General features: G+C 41.1%; 1 protein-coding gene across 3 annotated transcripts in view; it reads left to right on the forward strand.

Annotated features, from left to right (window-relative positions):
- The window catches only part of PDE8B (phosphodiesterase 8B), a 255,385-nt gene that overhangs the window by 204,841 nt on the left and 29,656 nt on the right, over positions 1–20,888 (forward strand). For all 3 annotated transcript variants that reach the window (XM_054555650.2, XM_063724148.1, XM_024246899.3), the window contains one exon: positions 18,266–18,308. In XM_054555650.2, coding sequence (XP_054411625.1) covers positions 18,266–18,308 — 43 coding nt within the window. The remainder of the gene's footprint in view (positions 1–18,265; positions 18,309–20,888) is intronic.

Consider the following 20,888-nt stretch of genomic DNA (forward strand, 5'->3'; position numbering starts at 1 on the left):
ATTCAGACTTCCAGTTTTCAGCCATCAATCCATATACTCAGTTGAACATATAATTTTCCCAATACTTTATTATGAAAATCTTTAACCGTATAGAGTTAGGACTGTAAGTGAATACACATGCACCCAGTACCTACATTCTTAATTAGCATGTTGCTTGATCATATAACCATCTGTGTCTCCCTCTAGACATCCAGCAGCCCATCTAATTTCTGACAGATTTCCAACTATCAAAAAAAAGTTGCATATATCAGTATGTTTCACCCCTTGTAACTTCACCGTGCACATTATTAACTAGAGTTTAATATTTGTTTTCATCTATTCTAAGGTAGAAGTTACATACAGCGAAATACATACATCTTAAGCATAGCCTTCTGTGAGGTTTTTAAAATTTTTTTTATTATACTTCAAGTTCTGGGGTACATGTGCAGAATGTGCAGATTTGTTACATAAGTATACATGTGCCATGGTGGTTTGCTGCACCCATCAACCCTTCACATTAGGTATTTCTCCTAACGCTCTCCCTCCCCTAACCCCCAACCCACCCTCTGACAGGCCCCGGTGTGTGATGTGTGATGTTCCCCTCGCTGTGTCCGTGTGTTCTCATTTTTCAACTCCCACTTATGAGTGAGAACACGTGGTGTTTGGTTGTCTGTTCTCGTGTTAGTTTGCTGATAATGATGGTTTCCAGCTTCATGTTCCTGCAAAGGACATGAACTCATCCCTTTTTTGTGGCTGCATAGTATTCCATGGTTCACATGTGTGCCACATTTTCTTTATCCATTCTATCAGTGATGGGCATTTGGGTTGGTTCCAAGTCTTTGCTATTGTGAACAGTGCCACAATAAACATGTATGCATGTGTCTTTATAGTAGAATGATTTATAATCCTTTGGGTATATACCCAGTAATGGGATGGCTGGGTCAAATGGTATTTCTGGTTCTAGATCCTTGAGGAATCGCCACACTGTCTTCCACAATGGTTGAACTAATTTACAGTCCCACCAACAGTGTAAAAGTGTTCCTATTTCTCCACATCCTCTCCAGCATCTGTTGTTTCCTGACTTTTTGATGATGGCCACTCTAACTGGCATGAGATGATATCTCATTGTGGTTTTGATTTGCATTTCTCTAATGACCAGTGATGATGAGCTTGCTTTCATATGTTTGTTGGCTGCATAAATGTCTTCTTTTGAAAAGTGTCTGTTCATATCCTTCGCCCATTTGTTGATGGGGTTGTTTGTTTTTTTTCTTGTAAATTTAAGTTCTTTGTAGATTCTGGATATTAGCCCTTTGTCAGATGGATAGATTACAAAAATTTTCTCCCATTCTGTAGGTTGCCTGTTCACTCTGATGGTTTCTTTTGCTGTGCAGAAGCTCTTTAATTAGATCCCATTTGTCAATTTTGGCTTTTGTTGCGATTGTTTTTGATTAAATGGCTTCACTTTTGACTAGTCTGACTTCATGATTAAAACATACCAAGTGTTTTAGTCATGAAGTCTTTGCTCATGCCTATGTCCTGAATGGTATTGCCTAGGTTTTCTTCCAGGGTTTTTATGGTTCTAGGTCTTACATTTAAGTCTTTAATCCATCTTGAGTTAATTTTTGTATAAGGTGTAAGGAAGGAGTCCAGTTTCAGTTTTCTGCATATGGCTAGCCAGTTTTCCCAACATCATTTATTAAATAGGAAATTTTCTCCCCATTGCTTGTTTTTGTCAGGTTTGTCAAAGATCAGATGGTTGTAGATATGTGGTGTTATTTATGAGGCCTCTGTTCTGTTCCATTGGTCTATATATCTGTTTTGGTACCAGTATCATGCTGTTTTGGTTACTGTAGCCTTGTAGTATAGTTTGAAGTCAGGTAGCATGATGCCTCCAGCTTTGTTATTTTTGCTTAGGATTGTCTTGGCTATGCGGGCTCTTTTTTGATTCCATATGAAATTTAAAGTAGTGTTTTTTCCAATTCTGTGAAGAAAGTCAATGGTAGCTTGATGGGAATAGCATTGAATCTCTAAATTACTATGGGCAGTATGGCCATTTTTCACGATATTGATTCTTCCTATCCATGAGTATGGAATGTTTTTCCGTTTGTTTGTGTCCTCTTATTTCCTTGAGCAGTGGTTTGTAGCTCTCCTTGAAGAGGTCCTTCACATCCCTTGTAAGTTGTATTTCTAAGTATTTTATCCTCTTTGTAGCAATCATGAATGGGAGTTCACTCATGATTTGGCTCTTTCTATTATTGGTGTATAGGAATGCTTGTGATTTTTGCACATTGATTTTGTATCCTGAGACTTTGCTGAAGTTGCTTATCAGCTTAAGGAGATTTGGGGCTGAGACGATGGGTTTTCTAAATATATAATCATGTCATCTGCAGAGACAATTTGACTTCTTGTTTTCCTATTTGAATACCCTTTATTTCTTTCTCTTGCCTGATTGCCCTTGCCAGAACTTCCAATACCATGTTGAATAGGAGTGGTGAGAAAGAGCATCCTTGTCTTGTGCTGGTTTTCAAAGGGAATGCTTTCAGTTTCTGCCCATTCAGTATGATGTTGGCTATGGGTTTGTCATAAATAGCTCTTACTATTTTGAGATACGTTCAATCAATACCTAGTTTATTGAGAGTTTTCAGTGTGAAGGCATGTTGAATTTTGTTGAAGGCCTTTTCTGCATCTATTGAGGTAATCATGTGGTTTTTGTCATAGGTTCTGTTTATGTAATGGGTTACAGTTATTAATTTGCATATGTCTAACCAGCCGTGCATCCCAGGGATGAAGCTGACCTGATCGTGGTGGATAAGCTTTTTGATGTGCTGCTGGATTTGGCTTGCCAGTATTTTATTGAGGATTTTTGCATTGATGTTCATCAGGGATATTGGCCTGAAATTTTCTTTTTTTGTTGTGTCTCTGCCAGGTTTTGGTATCGGGATGATGCTGGCCTCATAAAATGAGTTAGGGAGGAGTCCCTCTTTTTGTGTTGTTTGGAATAGTTTCAGATGGAATGGTACCAGCTCCTCTTTGTACCTTTGGTAGAATTTGACGGAATCCTTCTGATCCTGGACTTCTTTTGGTTGGTAGGCTAGTAAATACTGCCTCAATTTCAGGACATGTTATTGGTCTATTCGGGGATTCAACATCTTCCTGGTTTAGACTTGGGAGGGTGTATGTGTCCAGGAATTTATCCATTTCTTCTAGATTTTCTGGTTTATTTGCATAGAGGTATTTATAATATTCTCTGATGGTAGTTTGTATTTCTGTGGGATCCATGGTGATACCCCTTTATCATTTTTTATTGCATCGATTTGATTCTTCTGTCTTTTCTTCTTTATTAGTCTGGCTAGTGGTCTATTTTGATCTTTTCAAAAATCCAGCTCCTGGATTCACTGATTTTTTTTTTTTTTAAGGGTTTTTCGTGTCTCTGTCTTCTTCAGTTCTGCTCTGATCTTAGTTATTCCTTGTCTTCTGCTAGCTTTTGAATTTGTTTGCTCTTGCTTCTCTAGTTCTTTTAATTGTGATGTTAGGGTGTCTATTTTAGATCTTTCCTGCTTTCTTTTGTGGGCATTTAGTGGTATAAATTTCCCTCTAAATACTGCTTTAAATGTGTCCCAGAGATTCTGGTACATTGGGTCTTTGTTCTTATTGGTTTAAAAGAACATCTTTACTTCTGCCTTCATTTCATTATTTACCCAGTAGTCATTCAGGAGCAGGTTGTTTAGTTTTCATGTAGTTGTGCAGTTTTGAGTGAGTGAGTTTTTTTTTTTTTTTTTTTTTTTGAGATGGAATCTTGCACTGTCGCAGTGCAATGGCACAAACTTAGCTCACTGCAACCTCCGTCTCTCAGGTTCAAGTGAGTCTCCTGCCTCAGCCTCCTGAGGAGCTGGGATTACAGGTGTGCACCACCATGCCTGGTCAATTTTTGTATTTTTAGTAGAGACGGGGTTTCACTATGTTGGCCAGGCTGGTCTCAAACTCCTGACCTCGTGATCCACCTGCCTTGGCCTCCCAAAGGGCTGGGATTACAGGCATGAGCCACCAAGCCCGGCCTTGAGTGAGTTTCTTAATCCTGAGTTCTAATTTCATTGCACTGTGGTCTGAGAGACTGTTTGTTTTGATTTCCATTCTTTTGCATTTGCTGAGGAATGATTTACTTCCAATTATGTGGCCAATTTTGGAATAAGTGTGATGTGGTGCTGAGAGGAATGTGTATTCTGTTGATCTGGGGTGGAGAGTTCTGTAGATGTCTATTAGGTTCACTTGGTCCAGAGCTGAGTTCAAGTCCTGAATATCCTTGTTAATTTTCTGTCTTGTTGATCTGTGTAATATTGACAGTCGGGTGTTGAAGTCTCCCACTATTATTGTGTGGGAGTCTAAGTCTCTTTGTAGGTCTCTAAGAACTTGCTTTATGAATCTGGGTGCTCTGTTGTTGGGTGCATATATAATTAGGATAGTTAGCTCTTCCTGTTGCATTGATCCCTTTACCGTTATGTAATAACGTTTGTCTCTTTTGATCTTTGTTGGTTTAAAGTCTGTTTTATCAGAGACTAGGATTGCAACCCCTGCTTTTTTTTGCTTTCCATTTGCTTGGTAAATATTTCTCTATCCCTTTATTTTGAGCCTATGTGTGTCTTTGCACGTGAGATTAGTCTCCTGAATACAGCATACCGATGGGTCTTGACTCTTCATCCAGTTTGCCAGTCTGTGTCTTTTAATTGGGGCATTTGGCCCATTTACATTTAAGGTTAATATTGTTATGTGTGAATTTGATCCCGTCATTATGATGCTAGCTGGTTATTTTGCCTGTTAGTTGATGTAGTTTCTTTATAGTGTCGGTGGTCTTTACAATTTGGTATGTTTTTGCAGTGGCTGGTACCGGTTTTTCCTTTCCATGTTTAGTGCTTCTTTCAGGGGCTCTTGTAAGGCAGGCCTGGTGGTGACAAAATCTCTCAGCATTTGCTTGTCTGTAAAGGATTTTATTTCTCCTTCACTTATGAAGCTTAGTTTGGCTGGATATGAAATTCTGGGTTGAAAATTCTTTTCTTTAAGAATGTTGAATATTGGCCCCCACTCTCTTCTGGCTTGTAGGGTTTCTGCAGAGATATCCACTGTTACTCTAATGGGCTTCCCTTTGTGGGTAACCTGACCTTTCTCTCTGGCTGCCCTTAACATTTTTTCCTTCATTTCAACCTTGGTGAATTCAACGATTATGTGTCTTGGGGTTGCTCTTCTCGAGGAGTATCTTTGTGGTGTTCTCTGTAATTCCTGAATTTGAATGTTGGCCTGTCTTGCTAGGTTAGGGAAGTTCTCCTGGATAATATCCTGAAGAGTGTTTTCCAACTTGGTTCCATTCTCCCCATCACTTTCAGGTACACCAATCAAATGTTGGTTTGGTCTTTTCACATAGTCCCATATTTCTTGGAGGCCTTGTTCGTTCCTTTTCATTCTTTTTTCTCTAATCTTGTCTTCTAGCTTTATTTCTTTAAGTTGATCTTCAGTCTCTGATATCCCTTCTTCTGCTTGATCGATTCGGCTATTGATAACTTGTGTATGCTTCACGAAGTTCTCGTGCTGTGTTTTTCAGCTCCATCAGGTCATTTATGTTCTTCTGTAAACTGGTTATTCTAGTAAGCAATTCATCTAACCTTTTTTCAAGGTTCTCAGTTTACTTGCATTGGGTTAGAACATGCTCCTTTAGCTCGGAGGAGTTTGTTATTACCCACCTTCTGAAGCCTACTTCTGTCAATTCGTCAAACTCATTCTCTGTCCAGTTTTGTTCCCTTGCTGGTGAGGAGTTGTGATGCTTTGGAGGAGAAGAGGCATTCTGGTTTTTGGAATTTTCAGCCTTTTTGCACTAGTTTCTCCCCATCTTCATGGATTTATCTACCTTTGGTCTTTCATGTTGGTGACCTTCAGATGGGGTCTCTGAGTAGACGTCCTTTTTGTTGATGTTGATGCTATTCCTTTCTGTTTGTTAGTTTTCCTTCTAACAGGCCCGTCTGCTACAGGTCTGCTGGAGTTTGCTGGAGATCCACTCCAGACCCTGTTTGCCTGGGTATCACCAGTGGAGGCTGCAGAACAGCAAAGATTGCTCCCTGATCCTTCCTCTGGAAGCTTCAGCCCAAAGGGGCACCAGCCAGATGCCAGCCAGAGCTCTCCTGTATGAGGTGTCTGTCAGCCCCTACTGGGAGGTATCTCCCAGTCAGGATACATGGGGATCGGGGACACACTTGAGGAGGCAGTCTGACCTTAGCAGAGCTTGCACACTGTGCTGGGAGATCCGCTGCTCTCTTCAGAGCTGTCAGGCTGGGATGTTTAAGTCTGCTGAAGCTGTGCCCACAGCTGCCCCTTCCCCCACATGCTCTGTGCCAGGGAGATAGGGGTTTTATCTATAAGTCCCTGACTGGGAATGCTGCCTTTTTTTCAGAGATGCCCTGCCCAGAGAGGAGGAATCTAGAGAGGCAGTCTGGCCACAGCGGCCTTGCTGAGCTGCGGTGGGCTCCGCCCAGTTCGAACTTCTGGTGGCTTTGTTTACACTATGAGGGTAAAACCACCTACTCAAGCTTCAGCAATGGTGGATACCCCTCCCCACACCAAGCTCAAGCATCCCAAATTGACCTTAGACTGCTGTGCTGGCAGCGAGAATTTCAAGCCAGTGGATCTGAGCTTTCTGGGCTCCATGGGGGTGGGACCCGCTGAGCTAGACCACTTGGCTCCCTGGCTTCAGTTTCCTTTCCAGGAGAGTTAGCGGTTCTGTTTCACTGGTGTTCCAGGCAGCACTAGGGTATGAAAAAAAAATCCTGCATCTAGCTTGGTGTCTGTCCAAATGGCCACCCAGTTTTGTGCTTGAAACCCAGGGTCCTGGTGGCGTAGGCACCAGAGGTTATCTCCTGGTCTGCGGGTTGCAAAGACTGTGGGAAAAGTGCTGTATCTGGGCCGGAATGCACCATTCCTCAGGGCACAGTCCCTCATGGCTCCCCTTGGATAGGGGAGGGAATTCTCCGACCCCTTGTGTTTCCCAGGTGAGGCAATGCCCCACCCTGCTTTGGCTCACCCTCTGTGGGCTGCACCCACTGCCCAACCAGTCCCAGTGAGATGAACCTGGTACTTCAGTTGGAAATACAGAATTCACCCACCTTCTGCGGCGATCTCACTGGAAGCTGCAGACCACAGCTGTTCCTATTTGGCCCTCTTGTCAGCAATCCCTTCCTTGAGTTTTGACAAAGCATATAATACTGGAACCTTGTCCCCATCACGATATTAAACCTCGCCGTCCCAAAAGTCCCCTCGTGCCCCTTCACAGTCTATCTCTGTCCACCCATCCTGCTCGCCCCCAGAGGTGACCACTTTTCTGAATTACTTAACTATAGATTAGAGTTTGAGTGTATACTGTCGTGGTTGGCTTCTCTCACTCATAATGTTTTTGAGGTTCATCTTCACTGTATGTATCATTTTTTTTCCTTTTTATTACTGAATATTTCTTTGCATCAGTCTATTGCAGTGTGGAGAATCTACTTCTGCTGATGGACTCCAGGGCTGTTTCCAGCTTTTGGCTGCTTTGAACATTCTTGGACAAGTTTTCTTGTGAATATATGCTTCTGTTTGCCTTGAGTAAACACTTAGGAGTGGGACTGTTGGGCTGGGTAGTAGGTGGATGGCTAATTTTAAAAGAAACTGGCAGGCCTTTTTTCCAAAGTGGTTGTACAATTTTATACTCCCTCCAACTATGTATGAGAGTTCCAGTTGTTCCATAGCCTTGACAAAACTTCGTTTTAATTTTAGACATTCTGGTGGGTGTGTAGATAAATAGGATTTTTAAATGATTATTTAAGAGACAAATGACCCTGAAATCATGCACACATACACACAAATACCTAACTCAGAATTCATAGTGCTTTTTAGAACCAAGCAAAATCAGATGTTTGTAAACAAAGCATTTAGCACAAGGACAGCAAAATTTGTGGCAACTTATAATATTTTTAAGTAATTAAGGGTTTGAAATTATTTTTCTCCCTGAAACAAGCTGTAAGCCTCCAAGGACTTGCTGAGGAATCCCAGCTTCGAGCTCTGGCAAAGAGCTTCACAGGCCAAGGACGGCAGTATTCACATTGCACAAACTAAGCACTAAAGCCTTCAGTTTCCCCAGTAACACACAAAATCGAACTTCCCAGTCACTGCTGCACATGAAAATATTCTACATTTTATGCTTTTACAAGAGGAGAAACACACCACAGTACAGAGAGACTGACTGGCATAGGGCATTGATGCCATTGAATCCCCGTCCCTTTGCTTTGAGTTAGCTTGTACATGACAAAACCTTTTGATAAGAGATACTCACACTTCCCCCAAATTTCAAGGAAAACTGTGTTTCAGAGAGATGTCCTGCACTAATGCAGCGGGTATTTCCTTGACCCCAGTTTAATAAGCCCGGGCCTGGCACATCCCTTCTGGGACTTCACTGTAAAGAGCAGTTTGACAGAGCAAATGGTTTTAGAGCCAGAGGGACACATTTGAAATTGGCTCTGCATACTACCTGTGTGGCTTGGGCAAGTTTCTTAACCTCTTAAACCTCAGCTTCCCTGCCTGTTCCAAGCAATGAGGATACCTCCCCTTGTGCAAGAGTGCCGTCATGATTAGACTGCAGATGTCATGCTGCCAGCATGTGGGAAACACGTAAGAGATGGCTATGGAGCAAAGTTCATCCCCCTGGCTGCCTACCAGAGAGAATGCCAAACCACAGACCCACTCATTCCGTATCTATTATCCCAATGAGCTCAACTGAGTATTAAGGAAATAATTTTAGAATAATTTCTACTGAAATGACTGGTAAGTGTAGGGTCCACAAGAAAATTCTGATTCTAGGAGAATTTTGTCATCCAAGTGAATCATTAGTTGTACAGTGGGGTATCTGGAAGAGGTACATGGATAATCAGAGTCAGCTTCAGTGAAAACCCAGCACCGCTGGGGTGTGACAGGGAAAGGTCTGCTGGCACTGCTCTCAGCACAGAGCATCATTAAGTCGGTCCCACAATAGGGTTCCTGACGGCAGATGCTGCTGCAGGCAGGAAGAGTCTCTGCTTATAGAGCAAGGAGTTATCTCCATGCTGGGTTGCTAGCCATAGCCATGCAGAGAGCCCAGCAAAGGCAGGTGAGCCAGTTTGGGGGTGTGTTCAGCTCAAAGTGCCAAATTATACTTGAAGAAGAACGGACCAGAGCCACCTCAGCAGATGGAATTGGTACCTGTCATCCCTACTTCTCCCTGTACCTAGTGGCTTGCGTACGTTTCCATCTCCAAAGCAGGATGTGCGTGTGCACCTACTGGCCTTGGGCTTTATCTGGCTCCATTCTAGACAGAACACAAAACCCATGTTGACATTGCAGGAGCTCCATGAGCCAATCAGCTGGCCCAAGGAGCAGACGATACGCGAGAAAGGCTTTTTTGTTGTGTTTTGTTTGTTTTTTGTTTTGTTTTTAAATAACATAGGAAGCCATGGGACACAGCTTCTAAAGGAGAGATGCGTTTTGATTCAGAAAGAAAAGCTAAGCACTTAAAAATCACTTGTTTTTGTGTTAAAGCTATTTGAAAGAACAATTTATAAGGCAAAAGTTTTATTCATTTGGTATCATATAAAAAATTCACACTATATCAGTAAGTAGCTGTATAGCAAATGGTCTTTATCCCTGAAGGAAAACATGAAACAGTTCTTCACAGAAGAAATAAAAATGTCCCATAATTATGGGATAAATGAGTCACAGCCCTTAGTCACATTTTGACAAGGATATCACACAGGTTGGTCATGTAATTGTTTCTGTAATTATGTAGAATGGACTGAGCAGAAGAGTTGGTAGAAAATCCTATTTTCACACTTCAGTTTTACGTGATGATTTTTCAGTGGTTCAGTCAAGCTGAAACCTTTTACCTGTATCTGTCATACAGGGTGTTCTGCAGTGGACAGGCCTATGCAGACTTACCCCCCAAAGTCTGAGGAAGCTGAGAGGCCAAAGAAAGAGATTGACAACTCTAGTTCTCAGAAAGGAACATTAATAAGAACTTGAGAACAGAAGCTCTGTCTGTGTCTCTGGCAGCAGTGAGATAAGATGGTAGATCCCTGCACCATTACCCCCAGACCCAGGGCTTATATGCCATACAGAAAGGGTGATTCAGAGGGATGTGTAGGACAATTGAAGTATGATAACATCAAGGTTGTTTGACCTAATGGCAGTATTTACAGTATGTATGTGCTTTTACCCAAGGAACAATAGATAATTTGGGAATCTTTGAGGCCTTCTCAGAACTGAGGTTAATCAGAAGACAACATGGCAGATTAGCATCCAAGATGGAGTTGCTTTGGCCTCCACACTCCAGCCTCCCAAAGCCGTCTCTTAAAATCTCATGCACTCTTCCTCTTCTGTGATGATCTCTTAGCTTGTAGGGAGGATGGCTATAGCTTTAGTAGCAGTACATTGGCAATGGAAAACAGCTCAGGCCCAGTGGGATTCCAAATGAGGGAGGTTCACAGGCTGTTGGATCATCTCTAGTCTTAGGAATACCATGACTTCAGTTTTCTCAGAAGAAGTAAGACAATGAGAGATACTTAACATTAATAATTTGAATAGTAGAAATATAATGACAATTGAAAGAGAATTCGTATGCCAGAACGACAAAAAAAAAAAGAAGCCTATTAGCCAACTAAAAGCATCATGAAGAAAATTAAAACTTGGTTCTTCTTTAGAGACTTGTTGTAACCAGGAAATAATTCAGGTTTAGCCCAAATTGTAGGCAAATAATAAAAACTCAAGAACAGTATTTCAGGTCCAGGTACGGTGGCTCACGCCTGTAATCTCAGCATTTTGGGAGGCTGAAGAGGGCGGATTGCTTCAGCTCAGGAGTTGGAGACTAACTTGGCCAACATGGGAAAACCGTGTCTCTACTAAAAATACAAAAATTAGCTGGGTGTGGTGGCACATGCCTGTAATCCCAGCTACTCAGGTGGCTGAGGCCTGAGAATAGTTTGGACCTGGGAGGCAGAAGTTGCAGTGAGCCAAGTTTGCACCCACTGCACTCCAGCCTGGACGACAGAGTGAGACTGTCTCAAAAAAAAAAAAAAAAGAAAAAAAAGAAAAAGTAAAAGAGTAAGTTAGGACTAGAATCTAAGTTTTTCTCTCTCCAGTTTCCCCATTTCTACCAAGGATAAATTATAGTACCTTGGTATTTCAGGAATAATGAAAAATAAAAAATAAAAAAATTATAGGACCAATTTATTTGCTTTAGTTGCAAAATAAAGTTTAGTCTCACTATACTTGGCCTAATTATTTGCTTAAAGTGTAGCAAGAATAGTTATTAGTCATATAGGCTTCTTTTCAGTTGGCTTTGCTGGAACTTTATAAGGAATTTCGGATTTGACATTTTAAAAGCCTTGAGACTAAGGATTCCCCATTAGACTATGCTTGTGATACCTATACATAGGTACTATACCTGTACAAATTCCTGTCTTCTTTAGTTCCCAAAATATCTTGGTTCCTGGGCCTGTCAGAAAGTGATATTCTTTACTTACCAGAGGCCAGGAACCTTGTAAGGAACCATTTAGACAATGTACCAAGTTAGTCTTTCCAAAGGACTTTTTATCGGCTCTATAAAGTCAATGCCAATTCCTCAAAGCAGTCTGGTTATATCTGAAAATACGTGATTCTAGTCAAAGCCTTGGTGAAATAACCAGTGTTTCCAATTGTGTCCTGTTACAAAACAAAACAGATTCTTACTGAATTTATGCAAACAACTACATTGCCATAAAATAAGAATACTCATGAAAAGTTTCCAAATTCTGGAGAACTCAGGTAGAGGGAAGAAGTAAATTTTGCTCACAAAAGTATCCTTTACAATCAGAGTAGCAGTCTTCCAAACAGCATGTTGCCCATTCATCATGGAACGGCCATCCACAAACCAAGCAGCTCTTTGTCAGTCAGGTGAGGGAGCTGTTTGTCCGGCACTGTAGAATACAGCAGCTCCTCACACAGTTTCAGAGTCAGTCCTAGGCAAAAAAGAGGCTCTCTGCTCATGAGTATCTCCTCCTAGCACTCTTCAAGTAGCAAGATCCTATATAAACCATTTCCATTTTATCATGGGACTCTTTTTGGGCACTGTGATCCCCATCAGAGTGTTTCTCTGACATTACCCCCATACGTCCTAGTAAATGATTGACTAAGGGCTGTCGAGTGAAGAATTTATCCCTACAAGCACTCTGGCATGCTACATTCTGTGGGCTCAGGCAGTCTTATTCCCATTTAGCATGTCCAATCAATATTGCTCAAAGGGCAGATTTGCATGCCTTCTCTTCTGTAGTACTAGGTAGGAAAAATGTTTCAGCAGTCAGATATAATATCCATTTTCATAAAACATTTAGGGAAAGGAGATATAACTATTTCACATAAAGCCTATTTAAACATTTCAACTTTCATAATTCTGTCAACCCTTACATTTTTATGTTCTGGTTCCAGGAACTTCTCTTTTTCACCCCAGACCATTTTACCCTCTTGTCAAAAAGGCTTTGGGTTTGCAGCAGGGGATTGAGCCAAGGGACCTGGGCACTTTGGTCAATGTGTCTTGATTAATTACCTCAACATTGCCCCAAGCAATTGTTGATCACCTTTCTCATTTTAATCTTTACCTTTTGATTTTTCAAAAAAATATTGTCCAATCTAGGGTAAATACAGAAAACTGGTTTGGGTTCCAGTAATGTTGGGGGAAAAGCAGGGGCTCACTGTGGTCCATCCAGCTTTTGGTAGTGTTGTATTAAGAACTTTGTTTGAACCCTATCAATTTCCAATTAATTCAATTTCTCTCTCTCTTTTTTTTTTTTGAGACGGAGTCTCTGTCGCCCAGGCTGGAGTGCAGTGGCGTGATCTCGGCACATTGCAAACTCTGCCTCCCGGGTTGACGCCATTCTCCTGCCTCAGCCTCCTGAGTAGCTGAGACTACAGGCACCTGCCATCACACCCGGCTACTTTTTGTATTTTTAGTAGAGACGGGGTTTCACTGTGTTAGCCAGGATGGTCTCAATCTCCTGACCTCATGATCCGCCCGCCTCGGCCTCCCAAAGTGCTGGGATTATAGGCGTGAGCCACCGCGCCCGGCCAATTCAATTTCTTTTTCTTTTTCTTTTCTTTTCTTTTTTTTTTTTTGAGATGGAGCCTCCCTCTGTTGCCCAGGCCAGAGTGCAGTGGCGCTATCTCGGCTCACTGCAAGCTCCGCCTCCCGGGTTCACGCTATTCTCCTGCCTCAGCCTCCTGAGTAGCTAGGACTACAGGCGCCCGCCACCGCTCCCGGCTAATGTTTTGTGTTTTTAGTAGAGACGGGGTTTCACCGTGTTAGCCAGGATGGTCTCAATCTCCTGACCTCGTGATCCGCCCGCCTCGGCCTCTCAAAGTGCTGGGATTACAGGCGTGAGCCACCGTGCCCAGCCTTCAATTTCTTAATAACCAAGATTTCCACCCTGCTGGGACAAATTCCATGACTCTCCCTTTCTTTTTTTTCTTAGTTTCACCCCTTTCAATTTTTAAAAATTTACCTTTTTAAATAACTTTTAAAATTTTCACCCCCTAGGATAAGACCTTTGACTCTCCTTTTTGCCATTCCCTATGCTCTTGTTAATTAGCCTAATGTTTTTATTAGTATCTGTAAGACCCATGAGGGGAAGTTGAGACAGCAAATTTGAGGCTTCCTGAGCTTTTAATTTTGCAGTGAGGAAGTACCCATGCAAAAGTCCCTCCTACCCCACCCCCACCCCTCATCAGACACACACATGCTTAACCACAGCATTTACCATGACCTGGGTAATAGGCATATTGATGGGGTGGATATCCCTGTCATAAAACCAGTTCCACATGGCTTATAGACAAAGCATATCAGCTGTTTCATCTGGTGTGCTCCACGTAGCATTGGGGCTGACCCCATTCTCAGGGTAAACAGATCTTACAGAGGCTTTTGTCCAGTCCACAAGGCTGGCTGTTCCCTCAGGAATAACCTCCCATGTGTCTGGATCACATATAGCCATCTGTGGTTGTTCAGTAGGGAGCTGGGGATCCTACATCAACCCTAACATGTTTTTCCACTCTGCAGCATTTAAAACCAAAGACACTGCTCCAAATTAGCTACTCTCACAATTCAACAAAAGGTTTTACCCAGGGAGCTGATGATACCTATCTACAAAAGGGAACAATTCCTTCACACAGTACCCTCTGGTTTCAGTAGTTACTTGGTTTTGCCCTTCCCCCACATTGACTACCTTCTTGGCAACCACAGGTCTCAGAGGCACTTTCTGTTGCCCTGTCATTATTTTCCCCTTTGTAGATAACTTTGAGGCTAATGATCTGAGCTCAGACGGACCCACATTTGAGCTTGGTCCAGCCTCAAGGCCCAATCTGGCACTCTTACTTTAGCTTTTATAGAAAATAACCAAGGGACTGAATATTTCACTTTTCCTTATTGGTTTGCATTTACTTATGTATCCAGTGAACAACTCCTTAGGAGTTGGATTTTTCTCTAAATTCCACTGGTAACTCTTACCTTTTAGTAACTGAGCACAGCACAGCTACCGCTCCATACCATAGGTGACCACGTGGCCGCCCAGGAATCAATCAGAAGTTCCTCATTCTCTATCCTTTTATCCTTTCCCTTTCTATCCATCTAGTTTTATCTGTATCATTTTTCATTCATTTTAAAACAACCTTTAAATAGCCTCTAAACTAGGTGGTTACTCTTCCTTTATGCAAAAACCTCATCTTCATGTTTTTAATAAACTTCTTTATCAAAACACATCTTTCTTTATTCGCTTTCATATAGAATTGTTTCTCTTATATTTAGTAGTTTTAATTACATATATTAACTACTACTTTAACTCTTAGTAACCCTAATTTCCATGGAAAAACCTAGGATTACTTAATTTAACATAACAGACTTTAAGATTTCAAATTACTGAAAAGAACTTTGAAACTAGTTTTATTTGAAAGATTACTAAAGTTAGGTGAACTAAAAGGCATTTGAGTTGGTTTCTATATTTCTGATAAGAACTTTTTTTTTTTTTTTGAGGCAGAGTCTTACTGTGTTACCCAGGCTGGAGTACAGTGGCACGATCTCAGCTCACTGTAACCTCTGCCTCCTGGGTTCAAGCAGTTCTGTCTCAGCCTCCCGAGTAGCTGGGACTACAGGTACACACCACCCTGCCTGGCTAATTTTTGTATTTTTGGTAGAGATGGGGTTTCACCATATTGGTTAGGCTGGTCTTGAACTCCTGACCTCAGGTGATCCACCTGCCTCGGCCTCCCAAAGTGCTGGGATTACAGGAGTGAGCCACTGTGCCCAGCCAGAACTTACTTTTTCTTTAAGCCAAATTAGAGCTCTGTCATATATTTTAGTAATGATCTATCACATACACAACACACTAAATATATGTAGACATACACACAAACAGAAGCAGATCTTATAGACTTATAAGATTCTTCATTTGCCAGTTCTCAAATAGCTTCTCTCCCACCTTTACACAACCCACCCAAAGACATGACTCAGATGAAACAAGGTGGAGAAGATTTACATCTCAAAGGCACAGAACTTAGACCTAAACAGCATTATCTGAAAACAAGATTGCCAGGAAAAATGTCTTCTCTTCAACTTAGCTTGTTTCTTATATTACTGGCTTCAAGGTGTCAGTATGTTCTTATATTACTGGCTTTAAGGAACAGGGCCAAGAAAGCATGGAAGTTTTAGGGCCTAAACCACACATTTCTTATCCAAACATACCAAGAAATAAGTAGCCCTTATAGTAGTAACCACTTGCTTTAACAACTGCTGTCGGCCACCTCTAACAATATAGCTGTTGCGCATGACTGCTAGCCATTACGTACAGGGTCAGCAACTCTCACAGTACAAAGTAATCTCTGTACCCCACCCCCCCACCTCCCCACACACTAACCAGAGATGAGATAACACAATACAAAAGAGTGCAGTTTTAGACCTGAGTAGAATCTGTCTGCTTACTACCCTTGGGTTTCATGAGGAAAAAGAGATTCTTCCCCAAAAGAGGAGTCTTTGATGCCGTCTGTTTTCCCCAAGGGATCCCAGGCTGCTGGAAATTCCTTTTTTTAGATCCCTCGTGTGGCAAGAAGAAGTAGGAACAGACAGAAGTAAACGGAGAAACAGAATTCGGTCAGAAGTTTTACAGAGAGTGCAGAGGCCTTAATACATATATAAACATATGCAGCCCAAACTTCAGTTTTAACTAAGTTTACTTTTGACTGTAGGGCCCTTAAAAAGAAAACCTTTTTCCTAATTGTAATTCCTAATCAAGCTGTTTTACTTCTTTTTTTTTGAAATGGAGTCTCACTCTGTTGCCCAGGCTGGAGTGCAGTGGCACAGTCTCCGCTCACTGCAACCTCTGCCTCCTGGATTCAAGCGATTCTCCTGCCTCAGCCTCCTGAGTAAGCTGGGACTACAGGCGCCCACCACCACACCCAGCTAATATTAGATTTTTAGTAGACAGGGGGTTTCACCATGTTGGCGAGGCTAGTCTCAAACTCCTGACCTGAAGTGATCACCTGCTTTGGCCTCCCAAAGTGCTGGGATTACAGGAGTGAGCCACCGCGCCTGGCCGGCTGTTTCACTTTTGTGTCTGCTGCTGGCTGGCTCCCGCTAAGATGCGGTCATCTTACCGCACTGGCTGCCTGCCGCCCTTCCGGGCCACAGTGTGATGTGTGATGGTTGGCGCTCAGTTCACCATCACTCTAAACCCACTGGCATTTGGGGTCATCCCCACACTCACGGGGTGGTCCACAATCATCTGAAATGTGAGCCACACCATTCCACATAGAAGTGGCTGCCCACCACAAGATTTCCTCCATTTCTGGGCCTCTCAGCTCCTGGCCTGGCTTACCACACTTGTCAGGGTGGGCAGACCTGTGCACACCTACCCCATAGTCCAAGGAAGCTGAGAGGCCAAAGAAAGAGGCTGATGAGTCCCATTCCTCGGAATGAAACATCTAATAGGAACTTATGAACAGAAGCCACGTCTGTGCCTTGGATGGTGGCAAGACAAGATAATGGATCCCTGTTCCATTACCCACAGACCCAGCACTTACATACCAGAGGAAAGGAATGTGTAGGACACTTGCAGAGAAAGGCAAGAATGCTATGTGAATCTCCTTAAGGGCAGGATTTATGGTCAAGGTTGTTTTGATGTAAGGGCAGGATTTACGGTAAGTACATGCTCTTCTTACACAAGGAACAGTAGATAAAATAGTAATACTGGAAGCCATCCCGGAACTGGGGTTAATCAGAAGTCAACATGGTGGATTAGCATCCAACATGGAGTTGCTTTGGCCTCCGCAGACAGGATTTCTGGCTATTACAGTTGATGTTGCTAAGCCATATTAATCTGCCTCTGCAGATGTCCTACACACTCATCTGTCTTATTTTTCAAGTTAACCTACCCCATTCATTGAGTGGCTACAAAGATTTAATGGTCTGAGTACTTGAAAGTAGGTGGATTTAGCAGTGAAGCAGCATGATTATAAGTTTAATAGAACTAAATGTGCCCCACTAACAGTGTTGGGGTCAGTTATAAAACAAGAAATGCAGGATCCCAAAGAAAGCACACTTATTATTTCTAGTGCTAATGACTTCATTTTGTCATTTGACAGACATTTATTGAGCATTAGCACAAAATCATTAACAACAAAAAAAATTGATAATGAGAAAGAACTAGGTACAAAACTGCATCTAAAGTTCAGATCTCATCGTGAGAAAACATTTTATAAATTGTCTATAATTGAGCATTTGAAGAGCTTTGTAGGAAATGTTTTTAACTCCTAGGCTTAAATTCAGATTACTTCTGTAGCACAGAAAAATTTTATAACGTATCTGAAACAAACAGGTTATATGTTAGCCTTATAAATAACTTAAATTTAGTTATATCTTTTATCTTTCTGCATTTCTGTAGGCTGTCAAAATGAGACAGTAGCTGACTGGAGAAGTAGATGTCCTGTCTAGAGAGTATGTGCCTTGGGTACCTTCCTGCTCTCAGGCTCAGCCATTCTATAAATGTCTGAAAGTAACAGAGCTTTTGGAGTAGTACCACTTGGTGTATGTCTTTCATCTGTTCATATTATATGTGCAGCTTCTTGCTTTCTTCAGGTCTTCAGAGCTTTTTAACTAAATTGTTTGATGAGAAATATAGCAAATGGCATATTTAAAATCTTTCTCTTGTTTTACCAAACTTTTGAACGACTTTAGATTCACAAGATTCATCGTGATTCAGGAGACAATTCTCAGACAGGTGAGAATACTTCAATTGAACTCTAACATACTTAGGAGGCAGTTGTGGGTTCAAATGTATACATTTCTCTGAAGAAGTCTAAGTTGACATCTACTACCCCAGAATGTGGAGTGCTAAAATCCACGTGCTCATATCACAAGGTTGGCAAGCCAGAAGAAAAGCAGAAATCCCTTAAAATGTCCTTGAATCTTCCTTTATGGCAACCTTATCATACTGAATGCCCTCCTCATCTTGTTTTTCTTTTCTTGGCTAGATACCATGTAGGACAGATAAATCCAAGAGAGTGGGCCGAAAGTCTAGGGGAGACACTGGTTGAATATGACACAGGTGACAATATGGTAGTTGCTCAGCCATGTCCAGTCTCCCTTTTCTTTGCAGTAATTGGTGACTGTACAGTTGGAAAACGTCGCTAGGTCCGGGCCTTGGAGGCAGAAGCACCAAGTTCCTATTTCAGTTTCCTACTCGCTCATTTCATACGTTGAGCAAGACTCTGCTTGGTTCTTGGCTTCCTCTATAAAAAGAGGAGCTGGACCTGATGACTTCTACAAGTGGAAAGGTCTGGAATTCTCTGATCATTAGAGGAAAAAAAAATCAGTCTGCTACCAAGAATTTAAGATTTTTGTTCCTGCAAGAATTGCAACATTCTTTGCCCTGTTGGTGGCTTTCCCAGCCACTAACACGTAACGTCAGACCCTAGGCTAAGTGTTTAGTCTCTCTTCTTGATGAGGTGGATCATATCTAGCATACTTAGAAAGATGTCATTTGCTCTTTCTAAGCTTCAAATTTTTTCATTGGTAAAATGAATTAACAAAAGCCCATCTCATTGTTAATGAGGATTAAAGAATTCGGAAATGTATAATGCTTAGCAGTAACTGGCATTTAACTGGTACCTTCCTTCCCCCTTTCTGAAAACTTTCTAGACATGAATAGGCTGGGATAACATAATGACACTTCACACACAGGTGCATTTTCTCTCTCCCTCACTCACACACATACATTTTAGTTAATTTCTTGTAACACTTGAGCAGGGGTATTATTTTAACTAACTTGGGAGCTTCTGGGTGCCACAAATTGTTCTAAGCATTTTCGTGTCCTTTGCAGTGCCCAGCATTGCCTTGTACATAATAGACACTTTGCAAATACTCAGCAAATATTGGTAAATTGAAACCATTCCATCTTGGAAGTACAGTTTCCACCATTTATTCTCTTTTTGATCTTGGGCTACCTACAAAATCTCTCCATGCTTAAATTTCTTATCAGTAAAATGGGGATAGCCCTATGTAGTTTTGAGAATTGTTGTAATTATTGAATGAGACAGTTATTTAAACTATATAGCACAATGCCTGGCACAAAGTAGGCACTCAGTAAGTGGAGCTATTTTTTTTTTCAATTGGTGGCACATATTCCTTTTTGCCACAGTGTACAGCTGTTTAAATGTCCTTTATCCTTTCTCTGGCTTAAGTTTCTAATTCATATAAACATCTGTTGAAAGAATGACCAATGAATTCTTTAATTATGTGGCCTTACTTTAGCCTTTATTGAAGAATAATTTCTCCAAACTTTTAATCACTTCTATTGTTATAGATTCTCTTAATTTTAACTGAGATAAAATCAGGAAGAATAAACATCATCCATCTTTGAATAATTTCTAATGAACGACTTAGAATTCAACCAGCTAGCCTGGGCCACAGCCTTGAAGCTAACCTCTCTACTTTTAGTTTTGTTTAGAAACTACATTTTGAGGAATTCTTGGTTCTTGAATCTTGAATTTAATCTTAAATCTTTTAAGTTAGATTTAACTTATTACTTGGTAAAAAATAAATGCTAGGACTGTATATGATTATGAAGTCCCTGAATAGGCTAAACCAAGTGTCTCACAAGTGAGCAGTACTAGTTTCGTTTCTCAGGGTTTCAGAAATGCCATGATCCCAACAATATCACTTAAAGTACTATTATTTATAGATAATTGTAAAAAAATATATATAGAAACTTATATGCAAGGATAGGTAAACTACTAAGGTAGAATTTGGAAGATAAAAATTAGGAAAAGAGAGTATAATAAATATTTTAAGTTAGATTATTTAAGATAAGGTGCTATAGCTATGGTGTTCAGATTAACTTTATAATAGTTCCACCTTCACTTCATGTTGTATAAAAATAATTCAGTTTTAATTTTTGATTTAATAATTTTTTTAGTTGAATTAGGTTTTTAGGACACTAAAGTAAATGGATAAGAAGGTGGTCTAGAAAAGTGTCTAAGACATTATAAAGTGAAAACAGTAAGTAGTAGAAGAATGTAACATGATCACATGTCTAAAGACATATATGCAAATGAACAGATGTAATTAATAGCCCCCATATACTACATGCTCACTATGTGGCAGACACTGTTCTAAATGCTATGCATATATTAACTCACTTATTTCTTAAAACAGCCTATAAATGAGATGCTATCATTACCCCCACTTCATAGACAAGGATAATGAGACCCAGAGCAGTTAAGTAACATTCCCAAGATTACACAGCTACTGAGTGGCACAGTAGAAATTTGAATCTTGACGATTTGGCTCTGGACCTGGT

This window comes from Pongo abelii, chromosome 4 (genome assembly GCF_028885655.2).
Source record: "Pongo abelii isolate AG06213 chromosome 4, NHGRI_mPonAbe1-v2.0_pri, whole genome shotgun sequence".
Classification (NCBI taxonomy): domain Eukaryota; kingdom Metazoa; phylum Chordata; class Mammalia; order Primates; family Hominidae; genus Pongo; species Pongo abelii.